Consider the following 24,357-nt stretch of genomic DNA (forward strand, 5'->3'; position numbering starts at 1 on the left):
ACAACCACGTGATCCAAGTGAGATCTTTATCTAGTGTCATGCAAGCATAGGCACTATCGATATGGCACACTGCTCGGGTTGACACCTCTAGTTTTTACACGTCGCTGATTTGGTCTGGTCTGGAAAATATGGTCGTCCAAGAGGATAATCCCAATTCTGGGGAAAATGTGGAGAAAACTGATCCCGGGACTGTTGTGGCAGAGCCAGCCAAGATATTCAAAGTTGAGAGTAAGTGAATATACCCACCACCTGCCGATGTTTTCATGCTAATGAGCTGAACTTTCACTCTACATTGTAGTACTGCACATGATTAAGGATGCACAGCAGCAGCATGGTCTGCGTCATGGCGACTTCCAGCGGTATCGTGGCTACTGCACCCGTCGCATTCGTCGTCTCCGCAAGGCGTTGAAGTACCCGCAGGGCGACAAGCGACACTTCAAGCGACGCGATGTGACCATTACTCAGTTGACGGGCAAGAAGGCGGACGAACGCTACATTCATATCCCACTGATCAGTGCCGAACGCGCATGGGCCTATGCCATGCAGCTGAAGCAGGAGTCCAACACGGAGCCGCGCAAACGTTTCCACTTGATCAGCAAGCTGAGGAGGGCGTGCTTCTACGCCCTGCAACTGCAGGAGTTGTGCAATGTAATTAATGGCATAAATTTTGGTATTCATGTGTTAATCAATGTCTTTCTCTCAGACGGACGCATTTGATGCCCGCACCAAGCTGGAGTGTGAGGCTTATGTGGCCTGGATGCATGGCAGCCTTCACTTTGAGCTGCAGCTATGGCAGTCAGCCGGAGAGCATTTAAAGCGTGCCCAGGTCGTGTACGAGAACCTGGCAGCGGCCTTGCCCGACGATGAGCAGGAGCTGTATCGGGCCAAGGTAAACGAGTTTACACCGAATCTGCGCTATTGCGCCTACAACATCAGCGGTGGAGCCAGTGGCGGCGATCTCGATGAGATCCTGGAGCTGCGTGCCCAAGGCGTGCTCGAGAATTTGGATGTGCTGGTCAGCCAGACGAAGACCGAGAGCAGCGAGGGTCTGCAGACGATTGATTGGCGTGGCCGCAAGGTCACTGTGCGTCCGGAGAAGGTGCGTCTGTTCCTGCTCAGCGCCCAGGAGCTGGACAAGTCGCTGGCCAAGGCAACCAAGCTGGATGCCAAGATAGAGCTGATTGAGCGCATTCTGATGGACTGCAAGGACGCCATCCAGGCAGTGCGGGATGAGATCAAGCAGGATCCGAAGCTGCGTTCGCTGACAACCGGGCAGACAGTCTCTGGCGTGCAGTATTTGCTGGCCTACTTGAGCTACATTCGCCACAGCCGCACGCTGCAGCGTAATCTGTGCCTTGTGGAGCAGGTAGGGCTACAGATCCTCCAATACAGCATTTGAAAACCATTAATGATGATATTTCTCTGCAGGCCAAGCTCAACTTTGTCGATCCCAACCAGCAATCGGAAGTTGTTGGCGATGGCAAACGCGTACGATCACAGGATCTTGCCCGCTTATACGAAATCATCTTGCAGAATGTCACCGAGATGCAGCAGATCAACGGCATGGAGGAGGATGCCAAGTATCAAAGCGAGGTGGAGAATCTGGCCATCACCTTTAAGGCCTTCCGCTGCTACTACATTGCTTTGACGCTGATTGACATGAAGAAGTGGAAGGAGGCAGTGGCGCTATATGAGCGCGCCTCCAACTACGCCAACGAGGCGCTGAAAGCCAAGGCCAGCCCGGAGTTCCCGCAACAATCGGAGCTGAAGACGCTCGTATCCATTATCGACGGCTGCAAGTTCTCTGCCCACGCATACAGTGTGCTGGAGGACGATAACAGCGAGGCTGGGACCACCACAAAGGCGCAGAAAACAACGAAACCGCTCTATGAGCGTCTGTCACAATACAAGGAAGACCAATCGCTTCACACCAAGACCCCAAATGTGTTCAAGCTCACACCCGATATGGAGCCCATACCGTGCAAGCCGCTCTTCTTCGATTTGGCCATGAACTACGTGGAGTTGCCCTCGCTGGAGGACAAGCTGGAGCAAGAGGGCAAGAAGGGCGCATCCATAACTGGCTTCGTGAAGGGATTCCTCGGCTGGGGCGGCGGCGGCAACAAGTGAGAATGCAGCCAAAGGCCCACTCTTATGGAATTCCACTCATCAATGTTACACTTATAAAGAGTTCAGATCCATGTTCAAACGTCGATGTGTTCGATGTTGTTTATAAGTTTCTTGTTTTGGCTTTGACCCACGCCCGGCTTTTGTATAAACGAAATATTGATTTTCTACGAAACATTTTTAAGTTAAAAAGTGAACAATTATTTGGTAATAAAGGAACCTACAACAGATTACCACTTGGTGGTGTACCTTTATTGCAATCACTACACACACTAATCCTAAGTTTACATCACTATGAATACTCTCACATGGCCGGCCTCTCAATCTGTAGATAGCCACGTTCGTAGAACTCCAACGCCAGCTCCCTGATCCGCAAATGATATTCCGAGGTGAGTGTTTGGGTGCATTTAATCTCCTTGCCGGTTAGGTTCTGCTCGCTCATCACATCCAAATTGGGCAGGTTGTTCGGATCAAAGGTGACCGCTGGCAGTATCCACATGCCAATGGCCAGGCCATAGTGCACCTGACGCACATACTCTGCGGTGAGTCGCTGCAACGAGAAGGTGTCGCAGAGCTGCTCTAATTGCTTTGCCCCTGACGTGTGGTTGAGCTGTTGATTCAGTTCCTTGGCCAGAGCCTCCGCATAAGCAGCCAGCAGCGTGTCCGTATGCTCATCCCTCAGACGCCTCCGCGTACTCGTATAAATAAAGTGGAGTATATCAAAGACGGGCGAGGTGCGGCGCATGGCCTGCAGGTCGAAGAAGATGACTTCCTCGGGCTGTGAGCGGAACATTATGTTGTTCACCCACAAATCCCCATGGCAGACCACACCTAACGCCGATCCAGCAGCCTCGTTTATATTCCGCTTTAGTTCCGCAAAGAGATTCGGTCGCAGTTCTTCAATGAGGGAGATGGGCGTGGTCAGACTTTCATCTGTATTCGATGCATTGAGACTGTCCAGGGCCTGCTGCACAGAGGTGTCCAGTATGGTGGAGTAAAACTCCGCTGCCTCCTCACAGTAGACAATCTCGCTGAGTTGCTCGACCTGGGCGGCAAACCGTGCAGACTCCAGTTGCTGGGAAGCCAGCGAGGCGGCGTGCATTTGTGCCAGTTTCTGGAAGGACGGTCTTTAATTATTCGGCAGTGGAATTGCAGTACTCACCTTCATCACCAGCAGGCAATGGCCCAGCTCCAGCCCCTCCAGTCGATCCTTCATTCGGTAACCCAAAGCCTTCAGATCCTGCAGTACAATGATGGGCTCCCCACTGTCGCTCCCACGGTCGTGACTCTCGGCGATGTGGCAGAGCGGGAACAGCGGCTGCTGGCTGTAGCGACAGAGCAGCGGCACCAGATGCCGGTAGGCGTTTATCTCATTGCTGAAGGCCTCCTCGCAGCGGTAGAGCTGCCGGCGTGACAGACTCGCAATCTGACGCTTAACAATAACCGTAACTAAATGGGGAGGGGGGAGCAGAAGACAAAGAGAAACAAAAAATAGCGTGAGAGAGCGTAACGGAACACGGAACAGCTGACTTTTGTTTACGTCGCGTGGAACAATTTATGAATGAAATGCCGCGCAAAAACACACACAAACACAGAGATTCTCTCTCTCTCTCAGCTAGAAGAGAGAACGCGTGTGCGTGCTGACCTTTAGCGAATCTATTTTACGTACTCGTATGGGTGGCAAGTGCAATGCATTTAGAATGCGTGGAACAAGGTCACTTCACTCGACGCCTCGCCCCACCGCCCGTCCACCGCTTAGCAAATAGCAAACAAAAAAATAACAAACAAACTGCATGGCTTCGACTATTTGATGCCCTTCTTGTGTAAGTTTACCCGCTTCCCTGGTTACTGCTGGTTGCTCCCGATCCTTATCCTGCTGCAGGTTCTGGCTGATGGTCACACGCTTTACCACCGACATGTAGTTGTCGCCGCTGCTGCTGCCCGCACTGCACGCGATGTTATCAATGCTAAAGGACACCAATTGGTTCCGGCTGAACAGTTGCCGCAAATGCTCAACATTCTCCTCGTATTGATTGATGACGCCCATGCACACGGCCATTGCCATGCCGCCGCCGCCGCCGCCATTCGAAGGTCCTGCTGTTGGTGGCACAGCGGCAGCCATTGTCTCCATTGCGCTTGACTGATTGATTGGTAATGTTTGTGGCTGTAGCTGCAACTGCAACTGTGGCTTTGGCTGGGAAGCTGCTGCCGAAATAAGTGCCCGAATTCCGTTTCAGCCGCTGCAGCATTTTCTTGGGACCTGCTTAGACATGACACACATCCAAATTGGGGACAGGTCACTCTTTTTTGTCGGTTGCCATCAGCAGAAGTTGTTCTCTTCTTTTAAATAATTTTTATTTTGGGCTTCTGCTCGGTTAGCACTTTTGTGCGAATTGCGTGCGAAAAGCGACTGGCAGACTGGCACCACCGCGCGTCCAACTGCACGGCGAACAACTAACTGAGCGTTTCGGAGGTGGAGGTGCTTTTGCCGTGGTTTATCCAACTGCAGTTCTCCCGCACTGCAGTTTCTCACATTCTCACGACTTGCGATGGCGTCACCTGGCGGACGGTGGCCGTACATAAGCCTCTCGCGGGCTCTCCCGATTCTCTCTCTCAGTGCTCTAAGCTCTCAGAGTTCTCATGAGAAATGAAATTGACTATTGAAAGCCGGTAGACAGTGGCTGTGTGTTGGAGGCAAACCTGACTGACGTGTGTGTGTTTCGTTCAAGGTCACATCCGAGCACTTTCACTTGGCGGGGTGGCGGCACTTGGTGCGTATACGTAATGTGTTGCCTGCCCCCAAAGCGGATGTTGCCGCATTGCACCGATAGTCGTTTGCATTGGGACGTGACCACAAAATGCTTGCACTTGAAATATTACATTGAACGTCCTTGGAGCGGAGCGCAAGCGTTGCGTGTGGGTCGAGGTAGTTTACGACTGAAAATAAATCAATTCAAAGCATATTTTATGCATGGATATTGTTTATTTTCGATGGTTTATGGCAGCTATTCCTTGGCTCATCTTAATTCTGCTTAAACTACAGTCACGTAGCCAAAGACAAAGACCAAAAGCCTAATAAAGTTCAAAGACCAAGACTCATTAACAGCAGACAATGCAGCAGGTCGGACACGGATTGGATCGGGCAATTTGTTTATTTAATATGCAACTACAAAAAGAGGCTAAATGGCCATTAATTAAATATCAAATTCGCCACGGCCAATAAATGAGCAGCCACTCCCTGAGACCCAAAAAAACGAAGCCCAGACAATGTAAATACCAAACCTCAAGCCACAAGATACAAGATCGATACGCACCTGAGTTCGATTCGAGTCGGGAAAGTTCAAGGCTGCAAAAAGTATCCAGCAATCAATGTGTGCAGGCCAAAAACTGCGGGACCAATGCTTCCGCCTTAACAGATCGGTTGAATAAACCCAAGTCTCGTCTAACCACAACACCCGTAGCAAATTAGGGTCAAACATGTGCAGCCACCAACAGATTGAGATTCAGATTTGGATTCCGATTCCTGATCTCCGAGATCTCAGAGTCACAGTCAGAGGCGGGCATTAATTTCAGGGTCAATCTCACACTTTCAAAAAATCGCACATAGTTTCGTTTTGGATTCTAAGCGAAACCTGTCAATCATCCAATGAACATTTGTAATCTGTGTACTCCTATATCTGAATCTGTAGCTGTAGCTGTATCTCTGCCTCTGTGGCTGTGCGACTTTTGCCATGCGTAACCGCTGCCGGCAGGCAACGCGACCTTTTTTGGGGGGCATTTTGTGGAGCATGAGAAACGGAGACACCGATATCATTGTTTTAATTGCTCGAGCCTAGGCCTAGGTCACTAGCAATTGCACTAGAAACGAGCTCTATATCTCTCTCTCCCCCAATCCGCGCTGTCCATAATTAATTTAATAAAATTTAAAGCAGCCCGCTGGCAAACAACAAACAAACACACAAAAACTTGACTCATTCTGGCTCTGGCTCAGAGACAGAGACATGACTTTGAGCGTGGTTTGGGGCGCTGAGCGACTCTGAGCGCCGAAGCTTGAGTTCAACTCGTTTTTGTGGCATTCAACGGCAAGCGAATAAAAGTTCGCTGCCTCGTTATTCTATGATCAGTTTACAGTCTCAACTTCACCCAGAGCCAGGTGTTCCAGTTTCAGTTTCGGTTCAAGTGTTGCTCCGTGCCTAATCCTCAGCCAAGTTCCAAATTCGAATCAAAATCCGAATCAATGTGAGTGCAGTGTGCGTGGGTGATGTGACCTGAGCCAGCAGCCAAATGAATCTCGCTATAAAGAACCAAAATGATACAATGTGTGTGCGTGGTGTGTGTGGGATCTTAGCCTTGACTTTGGCTTGGACTCTCTACACTCTGAATATGTAAATGCATTTTTATGGCGCATAATTACCCCTGGACAACACGCCTGTTCAGGGGCTGGCCCAAAAGTGTAACCCTGAAAATCAAGTTGTAAAACTCAAGGATTATCTCTAACGATTCCACACCACTGCTCAGTCCCTGGCTGAGTGCTCACTGTATTGCCATTTCGAGAGCACTTTTGATTGCTTTGTTCAATTTTAAATTGGAACACTCCACGCTTGACAATTAAAGCTCTCGTTTGCCATTCAATTCATTGCGCTGCCAGTCGAATTCTTATCAATAAAAAAAGCCAGTTCCAGTTGCAAAAAAGTTCATGGATTAGCTGCGCTGCATTTTCCAGCAAAGCCAAGACAGCGGCCCACGGTGCATGGGTCCATGGTGCATGGACGATAATTGATTTTCCCGTACATAATTTATGACGCACGAAACTGACAGCCGACTTGTAGATTAAAAACTGCCACTGACCAGCGGCAATAAATCTGTCCCCGTATCAGTTTATTAGAACGTTAACAATAATGCCAACTCCCGCTCCTTCTCCCTCTCCCTCTGCTCCTTGTAGCCATCATCATCATGTTGACTGCCTGCCAAGTTGCCTGCTTCGTTGGATGCCTCGCTCTGGTATTAAGCTGTGTCCAGGCGCAGTTTTATTACAATCAGGCATTGGGTTTGCCTGCAACACACTCGTTTGAGCCGGCCAATCCGTATCAGGGCTATGCCACAGCCGATGCACATCCCTCGGTGGTGCGCAATGCGCAATGGGAATCGGAGCTGCCTGCCGAGCTGTCGAAGAGTGCGCGATTCTACAATGATCCAGTCATCGCAGCCAATCTGGCCAAGGCGTCGCTTCTCACCACAAGGGAAATGGCGGTGGTGCATCGCGAGGCGGAGAAAATTCCACGGGATCAGGTCTATAAACTATTCAAGAATGCTGGCTATCTGAGTCGCAGATAAATAGACTCTGCTGCGATGAATGGAGTTCCGTTTCCCACGTGCCTTGTTGTATTTTAGTTTATAAATTGTTAATATATTGTACATACACACAGATTAAACATTCTTTTGTATATCAATTTCGATTGGGTGGATTGACACCTAAGGGAGGGAACTAAGTAAACTGCTAAATAAAAGGGATTTAGCTTTATGTACAAAGATTATGCTGGAACAAAAACACTCTGAGATGGAGGATTGGGTCATTGATTCACTGCACAAACAACTCGGCACCGTTGCCTGGTAGTGTATCAAACACAACCTCATTGAAATCATTTGGCTGATGGCGCTCCAAGAGATGTGGCGGCAATTGAGCGTAGTAGTCCCGCTTCAAAGCCTTTATATACGCTGCAGCAGCCTCCTGTGAGTCGCACATGGCCACAATGCAGCCACCCCAACTGAAGGAACACAATTTGATTAGACTTTGGAGGGACAGAGCATGTTGCCTTCACTCACCCAGCTCCTGTAACGCGAGCGCTGACATTCTGCTTCTCGGATATGGCAATCAGACGCTCCACATCTGGATGGGAGCATTCGTAGAGTTCGCGCAGACTCTCGTGCGACTGTCGCATGAGCTGTCCCAGTTGCTTGACATCTTGCACGCTGCCACGTTGCGCCAGCTGCTCACAAATCTTACGGAACTTGGCCACGCGTCCAGACTCTGTGGGAATGCCATAAAATATAAAAACTATCAAAACAAAACCTTGACCTTCACTCACCTTGGATAACATGGAGGGCACGCTGGCGCAGCTTAAACTCCTGCATGTGCTGCGTGTTGGCCGTGAGGAATTTGGTCTCTAGCTCCTGCTCCGTGATGCCCCATTCCTGGCAGATATCGGCTCGGGTGTACACCCATTTAGTTAGCTTATCTTTGATTAGATTCTCAAACGTCTCATTGTCCATGCCGCAGGCTTCCTCCAGGTCAATGAATCGAATAATGTCTTGCCAATTGCTTAGATTCTTGTTCCGGGCCAGCCAGCGTGTAGCCAGACGGCACTCCACCACACGCTCATTGTAGTCCGACGAGGCAGCCTTGTTCTTCTGCGCCAAACTGTTGGCCACCACGAAGCACTTGCCCGACGGCAGGGTCACCGGTGTGCCATTGAGTTTGGGATGAAATTCGATGTGATGGGCACAACCTTCGCGGCCCAAGTAGGCAATGGCCTGGTCCATGCCGCCGCTATGCGTGCCAATGTACTGCTCACACTTGGCCGAAATGGATGCCAGCTCCTTGCGATCCAGCTGCATGCCCTGGACATGGGCTGTGGCCAGCACCGAGGAGCTCACCATGGCACTGGAACTGGACAGACCAGCGGCCAGAGGAACATTTCCGTCGACTGCAATACGCATGCCAATGGGACTGAATTTCTTGCCCAGCTTTTCCTCAATGCCTCGAACGCCACACATGAAATATTTATACCATGCCGGGCCCCCAGGCAGTGGCAGTTCAAAGCTAAAAGAGTCATAGATATAATAATTTTGTGCAATTACTCTTAGGGTCAGTCATCACCCACCTGAGGTTCTTCAAGTCACAATCAAAGTTCTGGAAGTGGTCCTGGTCCACATTGCGGAGCTGCAATTGATGCTTGGTGGGATTACTGCCCACTGCCAGTACGATGCTTTGGGTAACGGCCATGGGGAGCACAGAGTAGCCGCAATAGTCCACATGCTCTCCTATAATGTTGACCCTGCAAATATATACCAGCAGCTGTAGGAATGATTAAAATACAAATGGCAAAGCACTCACCGTCCTGGAACGCGAACAAAGAAATCCGGCTCGGCACCAAACTGTTCCCTGTAAAAGGCTCCCAGTTTTTGCAGGCGGGAATAAATTTTGGCCTCTGGCTGCAGCTTCTGTTGGGCAACGAGCTCGATGCCGGGACCCAGCATGTCACCTGCTCCATTTCCATTGGCGGTCATGTTTACCTGCAAAACAGACAAGAACGTTTATTTATAACCTTTGTTTTATGCTGTTTTTCAGCTGGTGCGTCGAACCGTAAACGTGTCGCAACCACACAGTCATAACCCGCCAAGTCGAAAACATAGTACAGCTATATAAATGCTGATTAGCAGCAATAAAGGTGTAACCAAATCACACACACACACACATGCACATTTACCTAAAGGGGGTGCAAAAAAATAAGCTTATCGGCTAATCTCACCTTATCAGAATGTCAAAACATCCATTAGCACACAAACTGATTGAAACTAAAACTAACGCGCCGCTTATCAGTTGTGCAAGTGTTGTTTCACTGTAGATGCATTTTATTGTTGCAAATTTAAAGTCTTAATTGAGAAAAACAAGTGGAAATGTGCAATTTGCCGGCATTTGAGATAAATTTGGAGAGCTTGGGAGAGCGACAGAGAGGATAACAGCTGATATGTAATGTGGCCAGGCTTGCAAAAATTGTAGAATATTGAGCAGTGCAAGGCACAATATGGGTTTCGCACTTACTTAAGTATTTAGCGGTGCAATGCACGATACGGGTATCGCAATTACTTACCCAATAGTCTCTTATCGTGGATTTTATAGGTCACGAAACACTTGAAGGCGCGTCTGGTCGTTATCAGAGGAACAATTTTAGTTATTGGTGCGACCGCTACGAGTTCCAACCAGCAAATGAGTGATTCCGGCCTGCACCGTTTCCGTTTTGTTTAGCCCGGGAATGTGTAAGATTATACGTAGGAGTATATATGTTGAAATCAGCAACGCAACTGGTTGAGAGTATTGTTTACATATTGTTAACCGCTAACTGGGTTACGTTACGGCGTTGTCCTATGGTGTTTTTCTTATTTTTCTCAACTAATGCATTCCAACACTTAATATCTGGTTGTTTAAAACAGATGGTTTATTATTTGAAATTAATTCCATTAGCGGATTTATCAGTATCTGAATTATTTGCACGGCTGATAAGGAGAGATAAGGTGATCACATTGAATGATCTCAAAATTCAAAGTGGCCTGCCCAACATTTTAAATATTGTCAACGTTGTGGTGCTACCAGACTGCAGACTTTTTCCCATCGATATGGTCAGGCGATAATTGTCTCAATAACTCTGTGGTCACACTGCTGCCATCTCAATAATAAACCGAAATGGCGGGAAAATACGCACAAATAACGTTTAAATAAACACCAACAGCCCCTAACTAGTTACTACTAGAGGCTGCTTCCTAAAATATGTAAATTTTGACATCGATCTAATACGTTCACATGAAAATTTCTTAATTTCTAAATTTCCTTTGGAAACTATGCTACGACTACAAGCACTTCGTCCAGGGACTTTTTTGTTTTTATGTCGACAGGCAAGCAAAGGAGGGAAGCCCATCGACTCGGATACACTGCTGCGGCTGGAGGACGGCTACAAGGAACTGGTCGCCTCTGACTCCAAGTCGCTGTTAAAGAAGCACCTTAAGAAGGACCTCTTCGAAAAGTTGAAGAAGAAGACGACAGCATCTTTCAATTCCTCGCTGCTGGACTGCATTCAAACTGGCCTGAGCAACCACGACTCGGCCGTTGGAATCGTTGCCCCCGAACCGGAGGCGTACAAAACGTTTGCGGAAATCTTTGATCCCATTATCGAGGACTTTCACAAGGGCTTCAAGAAAACAGATAAGCACCCCGAGTGCTGCTTCGGCAAGTGCAATGATTTCGCCAACCTTGATCCCGACAACAAGTACATTTTGTCCACGCGTGTCCGCTGCGGACGCTCCGTGAAAAACTTTCCCTTCATCTCCTGCCTCAGCGAGAACGCATTTGCGAAGCTGGAGGCCATGATATCCGGTGCCTTGAACACGATGAGCGGCTCTTATAAAGGTAGTTACCTGCCGCTCAGCGGCATCGAGAAGTCCGTGCAACAGAAGCTCATCGACGAGCACTTCTTGTTCAGGGATTGCGACCGCTTCCTGAAGACGTCTGGTGCCAAGCGATTTTGGCCCGCTGCACGCGGCATCTACTTCAACGAGGCGCGCAATTTCGTGGTGTGGGTTAATGAAGAGGACCACCTGCGCATCATCTCAATGGAAAAGGGCGGGGACATCGGCAAGGTGTACGAACGCATGATCGGCGGCGTGGAGGCCTTGGAAAAGCATCTCGACTTTAGCCGCGACGAGCGTCTGGGCTATCTGACCTTCTGCCCCACCAATCTGGGCTCAACGATACGCGCATCCGTGCACATTAAGCTGCCCAATCTGTCGGACAATCCGAAGGAGTTTTGGAAGCTGATGGATAAATACAATCTGCAAAGGCGCGGCACCCGTGGCGAGCACACCAAGGTTGAGGACGGTGTCTATGACATCTCAAACAAGCGCCGGGTGGGCCTAACTGAATATGAGGCAGTCAAGGAGATGTACGATGGGATTCGCGCCCTAATCGATGCCGAAAACAAGATATTTAAATAGTAACGGCCTTTGTTAAATTATTTTTTTAGTAATTTTTATTTAATGATTTTCAACGGTATGTTTACGGTATATTTTCAAAATAAACAATTCTATTGCGGTATGTTTCTGAGGGTCAGGCGGTATAATTTATCGATAGCTGCGAAATAAATGGCGACAAGATAGATATATTTACTTATTTTGAAAACGGATTTACAAGCAAGAAAAGTGCAATTAAAGTCCTTCACTTAAGGCAAAACACACCCAATTGTTGCTTTTCACTGCGGAGACAATCGAGCGCAATGTCGAGCTTACAGCGAACCATGCTCAAGGGCAAGTTGCCACCCACCATACCGAGCGGGCGCATTGGTAGAGCGTAAGTTTTTGCTAGGATGCTGCAGCTGTATGGGATGGAGGGAGGGAGGAAGGGATACCTCTACCATACAGTGGAATGGCAAGCATCCAATTAATACCTAAATTGGTTAATTACAGAGACTCCTTCAAGAAGTCGCGCATACGTGACTACAAGCCGGGCATGTGGAACGAGTTCTTTGCCGAAAAGGAGGATGTCACGGTGGATGAGCAGCGAACTTTTCGTGTCTATCGCACCAAGAAGCCCGAGAAGCCGGGACCAGTTCTATTGCTACTACATGGCGGTGGCTACTCCGCACTCACCTGGGCGCACTTTTGTGTATGTATTCCGCAGCTGTTTTGCCTTGGCGTTGGGCTTGCGTGTCTGCGAGATTAGAAGATAACGATTATATTATTCATTTTGCATTTAATTTGCAGTCCGAGGTGACGAGCATGATACACTGCCAGTGCCTGTGCATTGACCTGAGAGGCCACGGGGACAGCAAGGTGGACGACGAGGACGACCTCTCGGCAGATACGATTTCAAAGTGAGTTGTCCTTGACGCAAGTCCAGTGTTCGGTTGTATTGATTTTTTTGCCTCTAGGGACATTGGAGATTTGATACTTAAACTGTATCCAGAGGAGGTGCCGCAACTCTTTTTGGTCGGTCACTCCATGGGAGGCGCGATTGCAGTCCATTTCGCTTCCATGTCATTGGTGCCCAACCTAATTGGCATCACCGTCATCGACGTTGTTGAGGGTACGGCCATGGAGGCGTTGGCCAGCATGCAAAGCTTCCTCCGCTCGCGTCCAAAGTATTTCCAGAGTATTCCCAATGCCATCGAATGGTGCATAAGGAGCGGACAGGTGCGCAATGTCGACAGTGCCAAAGTCTCAATGCCCGGACAGATAATCAAGTGAGTGCGCTCCATAGTCATATTTTGCACCTCTTACCGTCTCGCCCACTTGCAGCTGTACAACGAATAAGCTGGCAACGAATGACCTGCCATTACCCGATGACGTGCTGGAGGAGGCGCATCATAACAGCATGTTTCCCAATCCGTTCAGCATTTCCGAAGACGAAGAAGTTTCGCCACCGGGCGATGGCGAGGAAGGTATCGCTGAAGGTTTAGCAGCCGGCACCGATTTTAAGAAACCCGTCACGACCAAGGAGGCGACTGAAGCTGCCAGGAAGTAAGCTTTTTAAGCACTAACCACACACACAGACAGATAACACACCTTTCCTTCAGTTACACCTGGCGCATCGATCTCTCAAAGTCGGAGAAGTACTGGGTGGGCTGGTTCTCTGGCCTGAGCGACAAGTTTCTCAACCTTCGATTGCCCAAGCAACTTCTCTTGGCCAGCATAGATGGATTGGATAGGACACTAACCGTTGGCCAAATGCAGGGTCGCTTCCAAATGCAAGTCTTGGCACGCTGCGGACATGCCGTGCACGAGGACCGTCCACACGAGGTTGCCGAGGTAATTAGCGGCTACTTGATACGCAATCGTTTCGCAGAGGCGGCCAGCGAATTCCGCAGCCACATGCCATCGTGTTGAGAGAACTGCAAGGGTCGCATGGCATCTATGGTTGAGCACAAGCAGAGGGTCACAAAAATCTATTTTTGAATGGAGTATTACACTTTGAACTAACAGATAGATGCATGCATGAACAGGAACAACCACAACAGGTAGAGCGTAGAAACAGATATATATATATATATAGCCGTATATTCTATATATGCATATATACTTATACTTCAGTAACTTATTCGATATTTTTAATTAAATTTATGAATTTTTAACATCGTACTTTATACTCATTTTGCCAATAATCCCTTGCAGGAGAATTCTTTATTGTTTTCGGGCTTCTTACATTGTTAAAAATGTGTGTGTATTAAATATGTGCCAGATCGAATGAAATTTTAACGATATCGAAATTATACAAATGCTAAAAGGTTGAATAAAGCTACTATTAATCAAATGTTAACTTAAAATCGCAACAAAATTTTAAATTTGGAACTTGGACGATGAACATATCTTGGCATTTATTGAATTGGTTAATTATATTTATATTATAAGAAACATTTAACACATAGATTATATAACAGATTAACACATTTAGTCGACGAAGCGGTAGCCACCGGTAGACTTCATCTTAATCTTCGACTCCAAGGCCTGGATGCGATGCAAGCGTTCGGATATCTGATCTCGAATCTCCTGGCGATACTTCTTGCCTTGGCCTAGCGATTCCATTTCCGTCAGCCACATTGCGCGCTCGTTGATCTGATCCAAGACTGCATGGGAAAGGAATGAATTACGAATACTAAGGGGAAGTGTTGCTCCACTTACGTTCGTTGATGATGTCCTCCTCTGTTACGAGCGGGTCCTCGCGCGGACGTCGCAGTGGTTTCACGGACGGATCAGCCAGATGTGTTCCAGCCATGGTGAACTGCAGTTGTGACTTGGCTTTCTCACCGGCCATCCGATTATCTGTTGGTGGGCGGTAGTAGCTCATGTTGTAGGCACCACTGGCTTCGATCTGGCGCAGGTTCTTGCGCTTGGCATTGCGAGCGCGATCGAGAATGGCCAACGTCTCCTTGTCCGGGTCATTGTTGGTGTTGGGACGCGGTGGCTTGGGCAGAGGCAAAGGCTCTCCATTGCGCAGACTCTCATCGATTTGCTTACGCATCAATATGGACATCTTGGACTCTTTGACGAGCACTAAGGACACACGAAACAAAACTGATAGAACCACACTGTTGACACACGCGTCTGATGGCACTTACGACGAATCAATTCAGAGGTCTCCTTGCTGTACTTGACCTTGGTGGAATGAAAGGCTCCAGCACCGCCCGGTGGAATGCGCTCACTTGGCCACAGGGGCAACTTCTCCGTGTTGCCTCCTCCGTGTTCGCCATCCTCCTGCTTCTCTTGCTGCTCCACCTTCAAGGCACCCGGCAGCGCCTTAAGCTGCACATTATTATAGCGATGACGGCTCATTTTGTAAATCTAGAAAATTTGGCTTAGAACAAATTATAGAATATTGCTGAAGGTTTTCGTGTGAGAGCTAGCTTCGATATGAAGGATCCCAGACGTGTAGACAGTTTGTTTTATGACCAAACAACTGGGGAGGCAAAACGCATGGCAACCTGCGTTGTTAGGTTGTTAGGGAATCCAATAAACAGTGAGAGCGATTTTAATTCTCGAAATAATTTATTTAAAATAAATATATGGTAGGTATTGTATGTGTGTATATGTGTAGGGTAGGTACACGCTTGGTTTTGGGGCTCGCATTTGATAAGCTGCAGGCCCTTCTCTCTCTCTCTATATTTCGGCAAACATTCAACACATGCCATGCCACCTGCCTCCACTCCGCTTCCTACACATCCAACTGCAGGTGGTGGCGGCCACTTGACAATCTTTAACTTGAAATTTTACAATAGTTTTGCGGATAACTTTGAACTCTCTATTTTCGCTAGTTTTCAATATACATTTACATTTATTTCGGCTTATCTTTCGTTTATTTGTTTTATAAATAAAAGCATTTTGCAATTTACAAATAGGTATTTGGAACTATGGACAAATAAAGATAATAAGGAAACGCTACAATTTCCATGCTTACAGTTTGTTCAGCTTTTTGTTTACAATAAAATAAAATTAGGCTACGCGGTCCTACGTATTCTTAGTGTATTCTTTTTTGGCTGCCTTATCGTGTTCAGCTCTGGCCCGTCTTAAGCTTAGGATGCGATCTATAGACGTAGTAAATATATACTCGTGTGTATAAATATCTAAAAAAACAACTAAAACATAACAAATCGATCGATTGGATTGGCTTGCCATGTTTACAAATAAACAATTGACTAAAGCGAAACATAAGCATTAATCGTAGAGTTACAGGTATAGAATCAATGGAGACATTAATGACAATGATCTCATGCACGTTCGTCTGGCTGCATGTGCAACACGTTGTCCGACGGTACATGGTGAGGGGATTGGGATGATAGTTTACGCCTTACTTAATACAAAATACAATATGTAGTTCCGATCGATTCACCAACTTACAAACACAAAACATTGAAACATTTCGAAACCTATTCGAAGATTGGTTTGCTTTTGGTTTTGTTTGTAGTTCTCGGTGTTCAGCAATTATGTTCCTTTAAATTTAAAATAAATTATGTGCATGTGTATATGTAGATAAACACATCCGTTATTTATGGGAGTTCTACTTCATTCAGCAAGCAACGTGGTTTTGATTCGCTCAAACAATTCTCAATTACTCAGTCCGTCTCCTCCATATCCAGCTCTCCTTGCTCCTCCTCCTTCTTCCTTTCTAGTGTTTATAGTTGCGAAAAAGTAATCTTAGTCAGTCTCATGGTCACGATGCAGAGTTCATTATGTAAATTTTTACTAGATAAACCATTTCTTTCGTCGTCTTCTTTGGGGGGGATTGGGTATCGGATCTGTGGACTTGTGTTTTGGGTCGTGTTTGTGTGCTTGTCTTTGTTAGAATAGCGTAAAATGTTGATCAAATTTGGCCAAATTTTCCTACATAGAGAGAAGTGATTTATGTGATATAGTGTGTGTGTGTGTGGGTGTGTTGTGTGTGTGTGTGAGGTTGGGACGTGGCGTATTAGTTGAACTACAAATGGCGACAACATTTACAAAACTTAGACATTAATAACATTGGCCGCCCAAGAGGCATCTCTGCTGCCAGCCAGCCAGCTGGCCGAGCCCGGGCACAGGCGCAGGCTTCGTTTAGGGGAATTCGTTCATTTGGGGCGGGGGGAGGCTCGAAAGCAGCTAGAGCTCTTCTCACAGTTCCAAACGGCCAGCCGTTGGACTGCGAAAAGCGGGAGCTCCGGGCACCGCCAGCGGGCCAGACACGACACACAGATGAGCCCTGGCACACAATTATAAACTTAACATTTAAACAAACTATCAGAGCTTACTAACTAAAAACGATTACAAAACGTTTGCATGGGCTGCCGGGCGAGGGATTGTGGGGGAACAACGAGCATTACAATTAGACGCGACGCGACACAAAACATATAGGCGAATCTCTCTCTTACAGAACTAGATATAAAAACACATTCATGTTCGTTTTATGAAATCAAGCTTCAAAACGCAGTGAACACAAAAAAACTACTGGCAGCCACAAAGTTCCACATAATTATCCCAGAGGCTCAGTTCATTGCCTGTTCAGTCATTTGGCGGCACAACGTCTCGAGCTGTTCCAGGCTCTTGAAGTCGTTCATTTTGTATTCGTGCGGCGCCATGCTCAGGCTGATTAGCTGACGCTGCGGTTGGGACAGGCAATGATCTGCAGTGTGATTGTTGTTCTTGCTGCTCTGCAAGCAGAGATTATTGCTGCAGGCCCCACTACTGCCACCACCACCACCACTAGGACCTGGGCATAGGCAGCTGCCACTGCCGACTGCAGCGGCAGCAGCCGCCAGCAACTGCAGCTGTTGCTGGTTAATCAAATTGTTGTTCAGTATGTTGTTATTGTTGTTGTTGATTAGAATTTGAGGCGTATGCTGCTGATCGCTCTGTTGCGACTCTTGACTCTGACTACTACTAACCATCACCACGGCGGCCATGGTCTTCTTTGGATGCTGCTCCGAACTGGACACTCCTCCATTTACACTCCCATTTCCGGTCAGGCCGTTAAGGCTGGGCTTGCGTGGCTGCTGCTGTTGCTGCTGACTCCTTGAATCCATGACCAGGCTGTCGTTGGAGCCATTGTTGTTGGTGAGTACTCCCTGGCCCGGCTTGAAGATCATTTGCTGCGGCTGCTGTGGCCCACCAGACACCAAAATGAGGTTGTTCAGCGAGCGGCGATGCGTCTGCGGTGCCGGCTGCTGTGGCAAAGCAGGAAAATGATTGTGCTGCTGCAGCATCTGCTGCATTTGCTGGGCATGGTGATGCGACTTGAGTGGCTGCTGCTGCTGCTGAGGATTGTTCATGAAGCTGGGATACGAAGAGCTCTTATACTGTGGCTGATGCGACGGACCGCCGTAGCCGTTGTACTCGAATTGCTGGAGCGGCGGTGGCGGTGGCTGTTGTTGCTGCTGGTGATGCGGCAGTGGATGCTGCAGGCAGTTCAGCGAGAAATTCAACATGTCGTTGGAGTTCTTGCGATTGTTAATCCTATCGTTGCTGCCATTCTTTGTGTCACACTTGCGACTCTTGCCATTCCATCTAGAAACATAAATCAATTGCAATACTGGAAATAGTTCAAAAGAAAAGCTTGAAACGCACCTGGGTTTGTTGATGTTGCCCCCAGTGGGTACGCCGGTAGTCTTCACATGGTGCATCTTCGAGACCATGGAGATTTTCAGCTTGGACAGCTTAAACTTGAGTTCCTTGAGTTGGTTGGCATGGTTCATGAATGCCTCGTTATGTATAGAGCGATCCAGAATCCACATGAATACACCCATCGTCTCATCGTCCTGGATACAGTAGGGATCCGCCTGAACGGCATTGCTGACCAAGTCGATGACCTTGAGGAAACGATGGCCAATGTTTTCCTCCGGTGGCCCCATGGCCTCTACGGGTTTCATCGGCGTCAGCACAATGTGTGTGAGCTCCTCGACAGCCGCACTGAGCTTCATCTGCCCGGTGTGCAGCTCCTGCTCCACCCTGCTGAGAATGTGCGCGCGCTCCTTCAGCTTGTCAATGCAGAGGGCCAGCTTGTGGGAGGCACCCTTGGTCACGCCCACGCTCTGGAGGAAATCCTCAGTAATCATCAGCATCTCCTCGTAGGTCATATTCTTGAACAGCTCAATGTACTTGTGCAGTCGGAGAGACTTCAGCCAGAGGCCTATGCCCGACATGCCCACATTGCGGGTCTGGAACTTGATGTAACCCGGCTTGAACTCATCCAGTCGCGTATCCGAGCCACTGTTGGCCATAGCTCCGCGCTGATGTTCAATGGAGAGGGAAAAGCTCCTCGGTTTGTTGGCAAACTGTGCCAGATTCTCCGTGGAATTGGAGCAGTTGTCGTTGACAGTGATCACCGAGGAGTTGGATGACGATGAACAGCTGGAAATTGTTTGAGTTGTCAAGCTATTGGATCGCCGCGTCTTCAGAGCAGCGATTTTGCTGTCCAGACTCCAGCGATTGATGTCACCAAACTGATCGCCCACATTGCCCATCAATATCGAGGCGTAGGGCAGCTGTGGACCTGACGGAGGCGGTTGCAGCAGCTGTTGTTGAAGATGATGTGAGGAGGGCTGAAAGACATAATTAAATATATTTCTGGGAAGACTCTATTGATAGGCTCTATTGACTCACCTGCTGACAGAGATTGCTTATGCCGCTGGCCTCACCAACATCTGCCAGAGTGGGGGGCTCAAAGTCGATGATTTCCGTACCATTCTTGCTGAAGGACGTGTCATGGTCGTCGGTGCCTCCGATTACAAGCATTGAGCCCGCTGCTGCTCCCGCCACGACGCTGTTAACCAGCAAGGAGCTGTTGTCCAGCGACAGGCCTAAGCTGTTCTGACTAGAAGCTAATTCGTTCAGGGTAATACCATTTAAATTATCACAGAGTGGATTGATCGATCCGCTGGAGCCCCCGCTGCCACGCCAATCGCCGCCAGTGAGCTTGTGCTGCTGCTGTTGCTGCTTGCTGGGCGGTGCAATCGTTTGCCAGTCATTGCTGCGCGACGATCGCGAGCTGCTAGTGGTGCTGGTGGTGCACAAGCTGCTCCCCAGGTTGCTCAGCGATGAAGAGGCCACCGACGAGCAGGAGGCGGCCGAGGAACTAGCTGCCGATGAGCTGCCCGTGGAGCTGGTGCCCGCCACCAGCTGTGGCGATGGCTGCAGGAAGTAGCTACGATTCGTGAGCCCAGCGGCGGCTGCCTGAATGTGGTCCTCGAGGTGTCGCAGCCAGATGTTAAGCGATCGTCGATCCTCGTTGCTTATGGCCGGATGAATGAGTAAGTAGGAGAAGATCTGCTGTACCAGCTCCGTGGGCACAATCTGCTGCATGGTGTCTTTGACAGCGGCCGGAATCAGGGTCATGTAGATGAGTTTGGCCTCATCGTTGCCCGGCTTCAGCAGCGGCAGCATGTTCAGCACCTCGTGGAGTATATCCTCCTTGCGGGCATACAGCTTCCGCTCATCACACTGCGAGGAGGTGGTGATCTGAAAGTCGCTGCCATAGCACGGCATCGAGTCTTTGTCGGAGGAGGAAGAGGACATGCCATCCAGCACATCGCACGGCTGAAATGTTTTGTATGCATTCAGCAGGTTCTGCAAGTAGACCGGATTGTTGGCATTGATGTCGATGACCACGCTGCTCAGATTCGTCTGCGAAGTGCCCAGATTCTGTGTCAAATTGTTGTCGATCGAATACTGAAGAAACTTGAGGCTCGGATAGCGCAGACGCTTCAGCAGCGCGTACATCACGACGGTTCGCTCGCAGTCGTTCCACTTCTCAAAGAGATTTGTCACTGTGGTCACCTGCTCACAGAACAGCGCGTTCGGCGGCTTATGGGGATTGGGATTGGAATTGCAGTTGCTGTTGGCAATGGTATTGGTATTTGTATTGGTATGGGTGGTCTGTGCATCGCCTGTTTTCGCGGGCGTTGTCGTAGATATGGCCTCCTTGTGGGAGTGTGCCTGTGTGGGTGTGGAGGTTGTGGGCTGCATGTCATTCAATGCACTGTTGGAGTTTGAGTTGCTGTCGATGCCGCAGGACATCCCGTTGTCTGTTGTGCCAGTTGAGTACTTCATCTCGTTGTTGTTTCGGTTTGTTGTTTGTTCCGTTTTTGGGAATATGTTAAGTGTGGTTTATATTTGTGGTACTGCAACTGTGGCGTCTTCTTTGTTGGATTATTTGGTATCGTTGTTCCTGCAAAATAAATATTTGTATTCTTTAATGAGCGTATATACCATTTTGTATAGAGTACCCCTACTGATCCCACAAGCACATGATCAATCAATTTCACGTTTATTTTCCCTATAATTTGTCACCTGTTGCCGTTGTTGTGGCCGATAATAAAATAAACCCAAGCCACAGACGCAAACACCTCTCAAAAGTTAATCAAATCAATTTTTCGCTAATTTTATAAATTTACAAGCCAAGCGACAGCAACAACAAGAGCACGCGGCACACAGCCCGAGCAGCGGCAGTATTGGCTACAATAATAATCTTTCTATAATTGGCAAAAGGGAAATTAGCATTTGCCATGGGTCCGTCCCAGTCCGTAGATCGGGGCTTATCAGGGCAGCAAATAAACAGCAAGCAAATACATAACACCTTCCACGACTTGCTTTCCGCATTCGATTCTATGGTAATCAATAAAATGACAAACAGTTTAGATGGGAAATCATTAGAATTCGATATCTATATGCCAAAGGGACCAAAACTAGGAGGATAGGGGCGGGCAGTCGGTAGCTCGCACTTTTCATTTAATTTCCACTGCTTTTGTGTGCTCATTTCGAATCTTGTTTCTGTTGCCTTTGCTTTTGCGACTTTCTTCGATTTTTTTTCTTTTCTGCTTTTGCTATCTACTGTTATAATTTAAAGCCGAGGCAACCCCCGCTCCACTCCTATCCCAACCATCATCTTAGCAATGAAGTGTTGTTTTAGTATGGGTGCGAGTGGTCTGTGTGTTCGTTCGTGTGTGTGCTGTAAGCAGACATTAAAACATAACGGGGCCCAATTACTGTATTAAACGCGGAGCTGGGGAATTTACTGATGTTTACTTTTTTATATTTAACTTTTTGGACGAAATTTCACATTTCTTGTTGTTTAATTGTTGCCAAGCCAATGCACCATTACTTTTAATATGGGGGAGAGAGGGAGATGGAACCATTATCTGGCGCTGCAAACTAACGGTAAATATGCATGGCTGATCTGGTCCAATCTTTGAGGTTATGTTAGTTCCTAACCGGCTTTGAATATAACTGCAATATTCCCAAAGTTCAATAAACGATCGAAAAACACACACACTCCACACACAATGAACACTCTGATCCTTCCAGACTTTGAGGGGGGGAATTTTAAAGCAAACTCACAATGCGGCGTCGTTGTTTGTCGAATTTTGTGCCCGTTCAGCCGCGATCGCACTCGTTTTGCATGTTTTACGTATTTTTTTTGCATGCACAATATAAATTTGATTATCTGTAGTTGAGCAAATACACAATACAGAGGGAACTAGACGCCACGGAAAACAGTTTTGTTTGTATTAAATAAACGAAGATGAGAACTGAACTGAAAAATGCTGCAACGACAAGCAACAGACAGCAGGCACTCTGGGGAGCACTGAGGAGGATGACCGGCAGGCAGAGTGACGAGATGATGGCGAATGATTGGCGCTGGCGTCAGCAGTGTGTGGCGTTTTAGAAAATGGTGGAGCTTGCGAAAATCAAGGAGAGAGCGAAACGGGAAAGGGAACGGCCACGGGCACGGGAACGGAACGAAGCGCGCCTTTTTTCTGACAGCCAAAGGAACGATGCTACTGTCTGAAAAACGGGGGAGACCTTGCATGCGAGTGTGTGTGTGTGTGTGAGTGAGTGTGACACACTGAGAATGCATGAAGCATTGCAATGCAGAGGCAAAAATTGCGGCAAATTACATGAGAGAGAGAGAAAACGTTACAGGGCGGCAGGCAAGGGAGGAATTCGCTCTCCTACTCTCTTCTCGCAGTCCGATGCTGTCGCTGCTGCTGGCTTTGCACACAATTGTTTTCATTTACACTCACTTTCCGTTCCGTTTTTTGGTCGTGGCGCGAGGGAGAGGGAAGGGAGGAACAGGCGGTTTGTTGTTTTCACCACAGACCCACACAAACACTCACACACAAGAACATGCCCAACATATATATTAGCCCCCAAAATCACGCCCCACCCACCTAACCATGGTCGTTGTCGTCGTCGGCCAGACAACAAAAATATATAGCTAGCTACACTATACAACTGCGCTTGTGCCAAAATCGTTCTATTTTTCAATTACCTTTTTGCTTTCTATTCGCCTGCTGCAAACCTTGAAATTATTTTCTGTTGCAATTCACAGTTTTGATTGCTTCGAAACACGAAATTTAAGCATATTTCGCTAATTTGATATGCTATCAGAGCGCACATTTATTAATTTATAATTTTCACCTTCGCTATATGTATGTGTGTATTTTTTATTAGCGCTTTCTGGATGCTTTTCTTGTTGTTTTTGCTAAATCATAACTACACATCGCCTTTTTTAGCCACACATTTGCTGCGCCTCCACGCAACGTATTTTCTTTTCCGAGCCGCGATAGAGAACTGCACACACTTGCATGTGGTTATATGAACATTCTTGCCGTTTAGTCCATATTTTTCAGCAAAATTAATTAATTATTTGTTCCCGAACGCGCAACCAGTGTGACCGCGTAGTTATCAATGAAATATACCGACAGACCCTCGGAAATATACCAAAATATTCACTTTAATGTTAAAAATACTATAAATATACCGTTAGTCTTAAGTAATTTTCCTCGACTTTGATCTTCTGTTTAATATTACCACCTGGCTAGGACTCTCAACTTTAAAACTGCATTTTTCCATGAATCGTCATTCAATTCTTAACAATTCTTGACTGCAAAATAAGACCAAGCAACAAAAGGGGCATTACTCCATTTGACAATTTGTTGGCGAGTGTGTACCCTATTTCCAAAATTTAATATAACAATTCCATTTTACCAGCTGCCTTTAAAGTTTTCATATGGTTTCTATGTGTATATATGTACTATATCCCGATATAGATACATTGTCGGTATCTATATTCTGCATAATTTGGTTAAGAATGCTCACCAGAACAGATGGATTCGTTTTTGGATTGATTGTTCCAGAGAGTTCCAAAGTTACCTCAATTCGAGGATATCCATCCTTCCAAGGGTTCTAAATGTTGCCTATTCCGTGCCAAATGTTGCTGGCCCATTTAAATTATGCTGCCAACGGAAAAATATGTTACCACATGTTTCTAACACATCAACTACATGGTGTGTAAAACTAATTGTCGGACAGTTGGTATTTGACTAGACATTATGAAACTTGAAGAATTTAAGCCAACTTTAAGGGGATCTGCGGTTTACCTCTCAAGTTGTTCGCCTGTTTAAATAGAAGGTGGATAAGTGGGTTAAGTTCGATCACTATTTA

The 24,357-nt window shown here is 47.5% G+C and overlaps 8 protein-coding genes across 13 annotated transcripts; 4 read left to right on the plus strand and 4 right to left on the minus strand.

Moving 5' to 3' along the window:
• Positions 1-69: 69 nt before the first annotated feature.
• LOC117587407 (signal recognition particle subunit SRP68) lies at positions 70-2,357 on the plus strand. The gene is made up of 4 exons (XM_034278064.1): positions 70-228; positions 299-648; positions 704-1,366; positions 1,429-2,357. Exons 1-4 carry the CDS (start codon positions 129-131, stop codon positions 2,125-2,127), a joined length of 1,812 nt encoding a protein of 603 aa, XP_034133955.1. The 5' UTR covers positions 70-128; the 3' UTR covers positions 2,128-2,357.
• On the minus strand, positions 2,350-4,556 carry LOC117587408. The gene is made up of 3 exons (XM_034278065.1): positions 3,958-4,556; positions 3,287-3,573; positions 2,350-3,238 (listed from the first exon to the last, which is right to left on the minus strand). Exons 1-3 carry the CDS (start codon positions 4,253-4,255, stop codon positions 2,429-2,431), a joined length of 1,395 nt encoding a protein of 464 aa, XP_034133956.1. The 5' UTR covers positions 4,256-4,556; the 3' UTR covers positions 2,350-2,428.
• Positions 4,557-6,258: 1,702 nt separating this feature from the next.
• LOC117587176 lies at positions 6,259-7,559 on the plus strand. Its single transcript, XM_034277693.1, has 2 exons — positions 6,259-6,363; positions 7,067-7,559. Exon 2 carries the CDS (start codon positions 7,078-7,080, stop codon positions 7,456-7,458), a length of 381 nt encoding a protein of 126 aa, XP_034133584.1. The 5' UTR covers positions 6,259-6,363; positions 7,067-7,077; the 3' UTR covers positions 7,459-7,559.
• LOC117587172 (N-acetylgalactosamine kinase) lies at positions 7,547-10,141 on the minus strand. 2 transcript variants are annotated; one of them, XM_034277688.1, is made up of 6 exons: positions 9,996-10,141; positions 9,239-9,417; positions 9,006-9,179; positions 8,211-8,944; positions 7,948-8,152; positions 7,547-7,889 (listed from the first exon to the last, which is right to left on the minus strand). In XM_034277688.1, the coding sequence occupies exons 2-6, from the start codon at positions 9,409-9,411 to the stop codon at positions 7,703-7,705; spliced, it is 1,473 nt and encodes a 490-aa protein (XP_034133579.1). In that variant the 5' UTR covers positions 9,412-9,417; positions 9,996-10,141; the 3' UTR covers positions 7,547-7,702. The 2 variants fall into 2 exon arrangements, with proteins under 2 accessions (XP_034133579.1, XP_034133580.1); XM_034277689.1 differs by lacking the exon at positions 9,996-10,141 and adding an exon at positions 9,654-9,787.
• A 522-nt stretch (positions 10,142-10,663) lies between these two features.
• On the plus strand, positions 10,664-12,119 carry LOC117587174 (arginine kinase-like). The gene has a single exon (XM_034277691.1). It carries the CDS (start codon positions 10,741-10,743, stop codon positions 11,887-11,889), a length of 1,149 nt encoding a protein of 382 aa, XP_034133582.1. The 5' UTR covers positions 10,664-10,740; the 3' UTR covers positions 11,890-12,119.
• Positions 12,025-14,021, plus strand: LOC117587173 (protein phosphatase methylesterase 1). Its single transcript, XM_034277690.1, has 6 exons — positions 12,025-12,241; positions 12,358-12,556; positions 12,655-12,764; positions 12,822-13,133; positions 13,189-13,410; positions 13,467-14,021. Exons 1-6 carry the CDS (start codon positions 12,168-12,170, stop codon positions 13,774-13,776), a joined length of 1,227 nt encoding a protein of 408 aa, XP_034133581.1. The 5' UTR covers positions 12,025-12,167; the 3' UTR covers positions 13,777-14,021.
• Positions 14,022-14,280: 259 nt separating this feature from the next.
• On the minus strand, positions 14,281-15,329 carry LOC117587175 (UPF0193 protein EVG1 homolog). Its single transcript, XM_034277692.1, has 3 exons — positions 15,006-15,329; positions 14,569-14,940; positions 14,281-14,513 (listed from the first exon to the last, which is right to left on the minus strand). Exons 1-3 carry the CDS (start codon positions 15,217-15,219, stop codon positions 14,338-14,340), a joined length of 762 nt encoding a protein of 253 aa, XP_034133583.1. The 5' UTR covers positions 15,220-15,329; the 3' UTR covers positions 14,281-14,337.
• A 601-nt stretch (positions 15,330-15,930) lies between these two features.
• LOC117587169 (protein Smaug) lies at positions 15,931-23,581 on the minus strand. Of its 5 annotated transcripts, none has more exons than XM_034277684.1 (5): positions 23,183-23,581; positions 19,516-21,079; positions 18,481-19,454; positions 17,289-18,420; positions 15,931-16,764 (listed from the first exon to the last, which is right to left on the minus strand). In XM_034277684.1, exons 2-4 carry the CDS (start codon positions 20,959-20,961, stop codon positions 17,403-17,405), a joined length of 3,438 nt encoding a protein of 1,145 aa, XP_034133575.1. In that variant the 5' UTR covers positions 20,962-21,079; positions 23,183-23,581; the 3' UTR covers positions 15,931-16,764; positions 17,289-17,402. The 5 variants fall into 5 exon arrangements, with proteins under 5 accessions (XP_034133575.1, XP_034133574.1, XP_034133573.1 ...); XM_034277683.1 differs by having other exon boundaries at positions 19,516-21,075; positions 23,182-23,581; XM_034277682.1 differs by lacking the exon at positions 23,183-23,581 and adding an exon at positions 22,249-22,559.
• Between the last annotated feature and the right edge of the window lie 776 nt (positions 23,582-24,357).

This window comes from Drosophila guanche, unplaced genomic scaffold (genome assembly GCF_900245975.1).
Source record: "Drosophila guanche unplaced genomic scaffold, DGUA_6, whole genome shotgun sequence".
NCBI classification, from domain to species: domain Eukaryota; kingdom Metazoa; phylum Arthropoda; class Insecta; order Diptera; family Drosophilidae; genus Drosophila; species Drosophila guanche.

What these genes read in the sequence shown, in the direction of transcription:
- LOC117587407 (XM_034278064.1), top strand. Translation starts at nt 129, where the DNA reads ATGGTCGTCCAAGAGGATAATCCCAATTCTGGGGAAAATGTGGAGAAA. An exon ending in AACTGCAGGAGTTGTGCAAT is followed by an intron (nt 649 to 703) that starts GTAATTAATGGC and finishes TCTTTCTCTCAG; the next exon opens with ACGGACGCATTTGATGCCCG. An exon ending in ATCTGTGCCTTGTGGAGCAG is followed by an intron (nt 1,367 to 1,428) that starts GTAGGGCTACAG and finishes ATTTCTCTGCAG; the next exon opens with GCCAAGCTCAACTTTGTCGA.
- LOC117587408 (XM_034278065.1), bottom strand. Translation starts at nt 4,255, where the DNA reads ATGGAGACAATGGCTGCCGCTGTGCCACCAACAGCAGGACCTTCGAAT. An exon ending in AGCAGTAACCAGGGAAGCGG is followed by an intron (nt 3,574 to 3,957) that starts GTAAACTTACAC and finishes CTCCCCATTTAG; the next exon opens with TTACGGTTATTGTTAAGCGT. An exon ending in ATTGCCTGCTGGTGATGAAG is followed by an intron (nt 3,239 to 3,286) that starts GTGAGTACTGCA and finishes CCGTCCTTCCAG; the next exon opens with AAACTGGCACAAATGCACGC.
- LOC117587176 (XM_034277693.1), top strand. Translation starts at nt 7,078, where the DNA reads ATGTTGACTGCCTGCCAAGTTGCCTGCTTCGTTGGATGCCTCGCTCTG.
- LOC117587172 (XM_034277688.1), bottom strand. Translation starts at nt 9,411, where the DNA reads ATGACCGCCAATGGAAATGGAGCAGGTGACATGCTGGGTCCCGGCATC. An exon ending in TTTGTTCGCGTTCCAGGACG is followed by an intron (nt 9,180 to 9,238) that starts GTGAGTGCTTTG and finishes ATATATTTGCAG; the next exon opens with GGTCAACATTATAGGAGAGC. An exon ending in TGTGACTTGAAGAACCTCAG is followed by an intron (nt 8,945 to 9,005) that starts GTGGGTGATGAC and finishes TGACTCTTTTAG; the next exon opens with CTTTGAACTGCCACTGCCTG.
- LOC117587174 (XM_034277691.1), top strand. Translation starts at nt 10,741, where the DNA reads ATGCTACGACTACAAGCACTTCGTCCAGGGACTTTTTTGTTTTTATGT.
- LOC117587173 (XM_034277690.1), top strand. Translation starts at nt 12,168, where the DNA reads ATGTCGAGCTTACAGCGAACCATGCTCAAGGGCAAGTTGCCACCCACC. An exon ending in AGCGGGCGCATTGGTAGAGC is followed by an intron (nt 12,242 to 12,357) that starts GTAAGTTTTTGC and finishes GGTTAATTACAG; the next exon opens with AGACTCCTTCAAGAAGTCGC. An exon ending in TCGGCAGATACGATTTCAAA is followed by an intron (nt 12,765 to 12,821) that starts GTGAGTTGTCCT and finishes TTTTGCCTCTAG; the next exon opens with GGACATTGGAGATTTGATAC.
- LOC117587175 (XM_034277692.1), bottom strand. Translation starts at nt 15,219, where the DNA reads ATGAGCCGTCATCGCTATAATAATGTGCAGCTTAAGGCGCTGCCGGGT. An exon ending in GACCTCTGAATTGATTCGTC is followed by an intron (nt 14,941 to 15,005) that starts GTAAGTGCCATC and finishes GTGTGTCCTTAG; the next exon opens with TGCTCGTCAAAGAGTCCAAG. An exon ending in GGAGGACATCATCAACGAAC is followed by an intron (nt 14,514 to 14,568) that starts GTAAGTGGAGCA and finishes TTTCCCATGCAG; the next exon opens with TCTTGGATCAGATCAACGAG.
- LOC117587169 (XM_034277684.1), bottom strand. Translation starts at nt 20,961, where the DNA reads ATGAAGTACTCAACTGGCACAACAGACAACGGGATGTCCTGCGGCATC. An exon ending in TAAGCAATCTCTGTCAGCAG is followed by an intron (nt 19,455 to 19,515) that starts GTGAGTCAATAG and finishes TATGTCTTTCAG; the next exon opens with CCCTCCTCACATCATCTTCA. An exon ending in GGCAACATCAACAAACCCAG is followed by an intron (nt 18,421 to 18,480) that starts GTGCGTTTCAAG and finishes TTATGTTTCTAG; the next exon opens with ATGGAATGGCAAGAGTCGCA.